The 8,056-nt window shown below is 45.8% G+C and overlaps 2 protein-coding genes across 2 annotated transcripts; both read right to left on the reverse strand.

Annotated features, from left to right (window-relative positions):
* Positions 1-541: 541 nt before the first annotated feature.
* LOC135706489 (uncharacterized) lies at positions 542-1,036 on the reverse strand. Its single transcript, XM_065228108.1, has one exon. It carries the CDS (start codon positions 1,034-1,036, stop codon positions 542-544), a length of 495 nt encoding a protein of 164 aa, XP_065084180.1.
* A 1,536-nt stretch (positions 1,037-2,572) lies between these two features.
* LOC135706490 (uncharacterized) lies at positions 2,573-3,661 on the reverse strand. Its single transcript, XM_065228109.1, has one exon. It carries the CDS (start codon positions 3,659-3,661, stop codon positions 2,573-2,575), a length of 1,089 nt encoding a protein of 362 aa, XP_065084181.1.
* Between the last annotated feature and the right edge of the window lie 4,395 nt (positions 3,662-8,056).

The raw sequence follows: 8,056 nt of genomic DNA on the forward strand, positions 1-8,056 counted from the left end.
TTCATTTCAGCGATCGTGTACCAAGGTAAGGTAAATACAAAGGTAAGGTAAGTATAAAAGTTTTGTTATAATAGAGTACAGTGGGCTCAACGGATTTACTAGCTAATTCAAATGTTCAACTGTGTTTAATTTCACATGCAAAGAATTCTAATTACATGATCAAGTGAGTATCAAGATCCGCAACATCTCGGCCCCCATTGAAGCGCAGCATTCAACCGACAGAAGATAAAGAAGTGAGTTGAATCAGTCGACCCTGCTGCTGTGTTACCTGGGATGTCATCAATCGGTAGCAGACACAGCTCTGTTGTTGCACGACGACGAATTCCGGCTTGAGTGCGGACATTCACTACCCGTATTATGTTGTCCTTGTTTGGGTAGACTGCTACAACGCGTCCGAGAGGCCAATGTTTGGGTGGAGCGTTGTCGGTCTTCAACACAACCATAGCACCGACCCCGAAGTCGGTAGGGATCTTCCTCCACTTAGCTGGACGCTGATGCAGCAGGCCGATGTACTCTTTAGACCAGCGCTTCCACAAGTCGTTCATGGCTCGCTGTGTCGTCTGGAAGCGGGAATGCTTGAGTAGTCTGGCTTGGGAAGCCAGATGGCTGGTTCACCCAGCAGGAAATGGGCAGGAGTGAGCACGGAGAGGTCTTCAGGATGATTGGAAAGTGGAGTTAAAGGACGGGAATTCATGATGCTTTCCGCCTGAGCGACAGTCGTGCGAAAATCGTCAAAGTGGTAAGGTGATGAGCCGATGATCCTGACGAGATGGTGCTTGAAGCTCTTCACCGCAGCTTCCCACAGCCCACCACAATGCGGTGCTCTCGGGGGAATAAACTGGAACTCGATGCCCTTTTTCAGGCACTCGTTAGCCCATTTGTTGGACTTCAGCTGCTGGACGAGTTGCTGTCGCATCTCCTTTATCTCGCGGAACGCGCCGACGAACGAGGTGCTGTTGTCGCAATGTATAACGCGAACGCGACCAACGCGACTCACAAAGCGCCTCAACGAATTGACGCACGCAGCAGCTGGCATCCCGGCGACGATGTCCAGCACAATGGCTTTGAAGGCGAAGCACACGTACACTGCGACTCAGACTTTGACCGAAGCGCCCCTTCCCGCAAGTTGACGAACGAGAAACGGCCCGCAGTAATCCAGCCCCGTGTGTTCGAAGACTTTAGATGGTGTAATGCGCGCAGCAGGTAATGGCGCCATATATTGATTGCTTGCTTTCGGACGACAACGGAAACACGTCACGCAACGATGGACTGTTCTTCGAGCGAGGTCTCTACCACGGATCGGCCAGAAACGCTGCTTGATGGTTGCGAGCAGTTGTGTTGGTCCAGCGTGCAGAGTTTGATGATGAATTGAACTGGCAATCAACTTTGAGAGATGATGATCGGCAGGTAACAGGATCGGAAAGCGACTGTCGAAGGTGCCAGGTGATTGCGCTAGGCGGCCGTTCAAACGCAGAAGCCCTGCGTCATCGATGCACGTTAATGTCCTTGAGCGGAGACTTAAAGTCTGCTTTTCGCAGAGCAAGAGACTCTTGGACGTGGTTATGTAAATATCGCAATTCCTGATGGAAGGTTGCTCCTTGTGCAACTCGAATGAGAGATTTGAGGGCATTGTTGTACTCGATCGGTGTGATTCGCCCGAAAGTTCGAGCATGGCTCGGCAATTGGCAGTTCTTCGCGAAACGAAGGCAGTACGAAGCAATCTTAAGAAGATGAGACAGTTGGGAAAAGTCCTGGATGAGCGAATCGTCGAACGTGACACAAACGAGTGCGACCGTCGGCCGCTGCTCGACAATTTGTTGTTGGATGTCGGTCGAGGTTAATGGTACTATTGGATCTGGCCAGGCTTCTGGACCTGAGAGCAGGTATGGTGGCCCATGCCACCAAAGTGCATCATCGCTGATGTCTTCGGGATGAACTCCGCGAGAAATTCGATCGGAAGGGTTTTGCAGCGTTGGAACGTGCCGCCATTGGGAGCCTTCTGTGGTTTTGAGGACCTCTGCTATTCGATTGGATACGAATATTTTCCACGAGGACGGCGGGGAGTTGATCCAGTGCAAAACGATCGTCGAGTCCAACCAGAAGGTGATTTTGGCGTTAAACTTAGTGGTTTTACGGATGCTGTCAGCCAACTGACTTCCCAGAACAGCTGCTCAGAGTTCCAAGCGTGGCGTGGAATAGCCGCTGATTGGAGCGACCCGGGATTTCGCTATGAGGAGATTGCTTGTTCGCGTAGCAGTCGGCCCTTGCGATAATGCGTAGATACATGCTCCGTATCCTTTCGAAGAAGCGTCGACAAAGCAGTGCAGCTCGTACCTTACTGCATCATCTCTGAATACCAACACAGCAAAAAATTCTGAATTTTAATTGTGATGTAAACATTCATCCACGTAAACTTGTATTTCATTTTACGCAAAGGAGCAACTTGTAAGCAATGTTGTTTACAAAGATGGGCTTTTGTATACAATATTTGCAACTTTTCATGAATTGTATCACAACTTTACACGATTTATAATGTAAACATCTATGATATGTGACGCTCCATTTATGTGCATCATATTGAACAGGAATTTACACTGCTTTCTTGATCTGTGCATCGTGGTAAACGAAGATCTCGGATGACACCGACCGATTCTCGAAAGGACAGCCACCAAGATTGAAGAGTCTCCGGAAGTCCATCGTCCCAATTCAGTTGCTCCTGCCATAGACGCTGAACGAACATCTTCGCACTGGCGACTACTGGACCGATGAGACCCAAAGGGTCAAAAAGCTGCGACATCTCCGACAGGACAATGCGTATGGTAACTCGTTGTAGTTGTGGAAGATCAGGAACTTTGAACGCAAAATCGTCGTTTTCCGGGGACCATAAGAGACCAAGTGTTTTGATGGATGAGGTGTGATCAAGCTCTAGATACGGTTGATTCTCCTTGAGTTCGTCTGGAAAGTGTTCCAGGATACTAGGATGGTTCGCGCTCCACTTGCGCAGATTGAAACCACCTCTCTTTAGGAGGTCGTCCAGTTGGGTGCTTGTGTTGACTAGTGTTTCGATGCTGTCGGCTCCGGTTAAGACATCGTCAACATAAAAGTCCTTCTTGTCAATGAAGGCAGCCAGTGGAAAGTCATGCCCTTCATCGTCAGCTAACTGATTTAGGACCCGGGTTCCCAGATATGGAGCACAAGATGTGCCGTAGGTGATGGTGTTTGAACAGTAGGTTTTCAGTGGCTCTGACTCCTTTCTGCGCCAAGCAACTTGCTGTAGTAGTCGATCGTCCGGATGAACCAAAGCCTGACAATACATTTTCTCCACGTCTGCTTTCATGACAAATCGGTGGAAACGAGAGTTGATGACGATACACAACATTGAAGGCTGAACTGTTAGTCCTGTTAACATAAGGTCGTTCAAGGAGAGCTGGTTGCTGCTTTTGGCCGAGCCATCGTACACGACTCTTATCTTGGTTGTTGACGAATCGGGACGATGAATTGCGTGATGGGGCAAGAAAAACTGGGGCAACGCGACGCGCGTCTTCACCTCCTGCATATAGCCAAGTTGTTGGTACTCGTCCATGAACTGCACGTAGCTTGTACGAAGAGCATCATCGGTCCGAAAGCGTTTCTCCACAGTGGTGAATCGTCGAGCGGCCATTGGCCATGTCTCCCCGATGAGAGGTAACATCTCTTGGCGAACTGGTAGACGGATCACATAGTGTCCCTCAGCGTTGTGGGTGTGGGTTTCGGCACCAAATAATGTGGTGGATCTTGCTGAGTTTGGTGGCCAACGACTATACCGGCGAACGGAACAGGAGACAAACCGGTGGTCTGGGTGTAATAGACACTTTTCGGGCAGTCGATGAAAAAATGCGTGTGGTTTGCTTGATGTACTTTTCAATTATTATTTTCATTTATTCTCTCTCCGTATATGTCGTGTTAGGTAAGTATTCGTGTGTGTGTGTGTTTCGTGTTTCATTTCAGCGATCGTGTACCAAGGTAAGGTAAATACAAAGGTAAGGTAAGTATAACAGTTTTGTTATAATAGAGTACAGTGGGCTCAACGGATTTACAAGCTAATTCAAATGTTCAACTGTGTTTAATTTCACATGCAAAAAATTCTAATTACATGATTAAGTGAGTATCAAGATCCGCAACAGGTGGTGTGTCCTGTTGTTACTCCACTCGGTGTCCCAAGCTCTCCAAACCGTCTGCTTGATCCACTTTTTGACATCTTGGAGCGGTACTTTGCCAGTGGACCTGGGTCCACTGTGGCCTGAGCCGGCAAGGTGATCGGTTGTTACGTTCCCTTGAATCCCGCAGTGACCGGGTACCCACATGAATACATTGTTGGGCGGCGCATGCTTTTCTGTCCCTTGGATCCACGGATGCTTCGGTTTTTCTGTTGTTAGGGCCAATATCACGCTGTGTGAGTCAGTTACGACTAATATCGGCCGGTTGGCCGGTAACTTAATCACGTGGAGAATGGCCGCTGCCTCAGCTGAGAACACCGAGCATTGGATCGGAAGCGATCTACTCACAAGCAGACCATATCCGGAGACCCCCATTCCCACTCCGCTCATGGAGAGCGAGAGCCGTCGGTGTACCTAACTTCATAACCTTGGTGCGCCCCGAGAGTTTCGACAACTGTCCGGTGTAAAGCCAGCGAGTTGTCTCCTGCCCTGAAGCGGTCCTTGATTCGGCTGTCAATTTTGTTCTTGTGCGATTGCCAACATTTGTCTCCGTGCCAGTGGACCCAGGCCACTGGAGAGAGATCTACGTCGGCGGCCGTGCGGAGGAGTCGGTTTGCCTCGTCGAGGAGAACGATCCTGTTGTTTCCCGACGTTTTAGCGAGAAAGGCAGCGGCTTTGGTAGCAGTAGCGGTGAAAACGTGCCGAAAAGGTGGGATACCGACTTCAATGCATGAGACAGTTTTTGACTTTCTTGCCAGACTATAAAAGGTTTTTAAAACAGCAAAAAGTTGAATTACTAAGCAGGAATGTTTTACATTTCGAAAAACTATATTTGTTCATTGCCGTTATAAAACCATCATAAATCAGAGTGGATGCTAAATGTTTACTGAATTGTTACTTGGCAGGACATCTAGCTTCTTTTTATTTTCCTTTACAGGTTCTTCATTCTGCAGTATGTTTGTACACATTTAAAACCAAAATCATAAACTTAAAAATCTACCAATCAGCGACTGAATCAAAAACTGGATCCAAATCTGTACCCAAGCTATCTTCCCCTAGGAAAAACTCAGGACACTCAATTAACGTGATGGCGTCCTCGCCCGGTCTATAGTTTGCAAATATTCCACTCCTTCCCTCCATTTGCACGCCTAGCCTTCGTTTGTCAAAGAGTGTAACATTTCCTTCTTCCATTGTCAATCGCAAACTATGACGATGCGAAAAGCGGAAATTTACTTACATTTTCCTCCCGCACCACCACCTCTGCGATAGGTTGGGAAAGATGGCTCCATTTGGCCAGGATAGATTTTCCCTACATACGGTCGGCGGCGCTGACACCGAATTCGGCAAACACCATACTCACGGGCTGGCGAACAAACCCAAACAAACAGGGTGGATTTTTTTTGCCGAGCTTCTAAGTTACCCTTACCCTGCTTTCTTTTTTTTTGTGGGATGCGGCCAGATATTGACGATTGGCTAGCATTTCACTTCTTTTTTTTCTTCTTTGGGGGATGATGTAAGTGCGGTTACGTTCGGAAAACCAAACTAAATATTTGCACCCATTTTTCGCTACTTGGCCGGGAAAATCCATTAGAGGTATTGTGCTGCTTGCACTGAGCAAACTGATGGATTTTGAACTAAAGCTTCATTGTGATCGTAAAGGCGGTCAGAATAATAGAGAGATATATCAACTAACTAAGATTCAAAACATAAGAAACGAGCAACATTTTCTACCCGCAAACTCATTAGACCCTATTCTCTTTAATTTGTATTTAAACAGTGACGTCACAACGCTATCGATTTTCGCTGAGCTACTCCGGAAAGTAAAACTGAGGAGAAAACGCATTCAAGCCACGCTCATTTGCCAACTTTCAACACCATAACCGATGCCTAAAAAAGAAGAAGGTTGGAAAAGCAGCACAACAAGGTGGAAAAAATGTACTCTTCCATTCCTCGCCAACGCAATCGAGTCATGTCATATCCTTAGGTACCTCCTACCTACCTATAGCAAACCTTAGCGCGGGTGGAAGAAAATGGCGAAAAAATTAAAATAATGAAGACGCCAGCATGCAACCCAAACACAGCGTAGCGGTAAAGACGGTGAAGAAAAAAATACCAACTCCGCATCAGCTGATAGCCTTGACTGCAATCATAAATTAAAACATTGAGTGGAGAAAGAAAAACTTGGCTCTGTACATAAAAGGGCCTCCTGGGCTGGAGTGCGAGACGGTCGGAAAAACTCTCTCTACAGCGGAAAGTGAGTGTTTTTTCCGCGAGACGCGGGATTTTTTAGTCGTTTTATTTTCACTTCCGCTTTCTTGCGTCTAGCGGATGGTTTTTTTGTTGCCTTATTTTTATTCTCAGCTGATTTTTCACGTCAGGGAGGAGCGTCCTTGGCGTGCTATCTTTTTTTATGCATTGTTTACATCGTTTGCATAAAATGAGCGCAAAGGTTGAATGGGAATGGTTTACTTCTGGAAGGTTGATGGGACGAAGGCCTGGAGAAAAATATGTGTAAATATGAATTACGAAATACGAAGTAATGATTGGCAAACAAGAACCGGAGTGCAAGAGTTCGTTTAAGGAATTAAGTAGCTTTTCATAGAATTAAAAATAACTGCAAAACAGTTTTAAGTTTATCCACCATTTGTCAGTTATAAGCAGGCGTTGAAATGGTTGAAGTTTTTTTTACTACACTCACTTCGTTGTCGTGCGTGACAGTCTGTTTGTATTCGTACTCTCACGCTCTACCGTCATCCCTCTTACACAACACATTCGAGCAAAAAGAAAATTATTGAATAACTATCATATGACATGCGTGATTTTGTTACAATTCCTCAATTTGGTGTAAATTAAACCATTTCTTATATTGTTTTCCTTTATTTGTTTTCCGTCGATCTTGTTTTCCGTGCTGAGCACCAATGCTACCGACGCCAGGGAAGCAGCTCCCACACCTGGACCCTACCGATCGACCCATCAACTCATGTACCGGGGACCAACGGCTTTACTTCCCAACCGAAGGAAGGCGTGATCAGAGATGTTATGCCTCAGAACATCCCGGCGGCGCCGACTGGTATTGAACCCAGGCCTGCTGGGGTGAGAGGTAATCACGCTTACCACTACACCACCGACGCCACTGACCATTTCTGATTAGAAACGCTATTACTAGGACATCGTTGCTTGCAATTTTCAGAATTCACACAAGCACAACATCAGCAGCTCTCATAATGAGAAAAAACTAAAATACATACATTCGTGACGGTCTTCGGCGAAAGTGTCGTACGAAAGAGCCTTGCTTGGTTGCGTGAAATGAAATACAAGTTTACGTGAATGAATGTTTACATCACAATTAAAATTCAGAATTTTTATCTGTGTACGGTGACCGGTTACAAGACTGAGCATGAGCATGAGCATGAGCATGAGCATGAGCATGAGCATGATTGACCGCCCACGGTTGCTACTCTGTTATTGCCAGACCAGCTGTACACGGAGAACAAATTATAGCAGACGTAATTATTCTTCCGGTAAAAATAACTATATTGTTCAATTGTTTTAGAGATAACCCGAAACTATAGTTGATTTGACTATATATAGATAGCAACAACTATAGTTCATAGTTGGCTCCTCGGTTGGCTCAACTATATTTTTCAGTAGATGAACAAACGCCAAACTTCAAAATACAACTATGCTTTAGTTGAATCAAGAAAACTATTGTTAGGAAAGCAAAATTTTACAATGTTTATTAAACAAACTGCTCTTCATTATCGACATATTAAGGAAGTTTGTTTTGCTTCTTTATCGATCTCAAAAACACAACTGCAAAATCATAAAAAAGTGAACAAGAACATTCAACTTAGATTTGA

This window comes from Ochlerotatus camptorhynchus, unplaced genomic scaffold (assembly GCF_037179485.1).
Source record: "Ochlerotatus camptorhynchus isolate MF236.1 unplaced genomic scaffold, CSIRO-AGI_Acam_v1.1 ptg000282l, whole genome shotgun sequence".
Classification (NCBI taxonomy): domain Eukaryota; kingdom Metazoa; phylum Arthropoda; class Insecta; order Diptera; family Culicidae; genus Ochlerotatus; species Ochlerotatus camptorhynchus.

What these genes read in the sequence shown, in the direction of transcription:
- LOC135706489 (XM_065228108.1), bottom strand. Translation starts at nt 1,036, where the DNA reads ATGCCAGCTGCTGCGTGCGTCAATTCGTTGAGGCGCTTTGTGAGTCGC.
- LOC135706490 (XM_065228109.1), bottom strand. Translation starts at nt 3,661, where the DNA reads ATGGCCGCTCGACGATTCACCACTGTGGAGAAACGCTTTCGGACCGAT.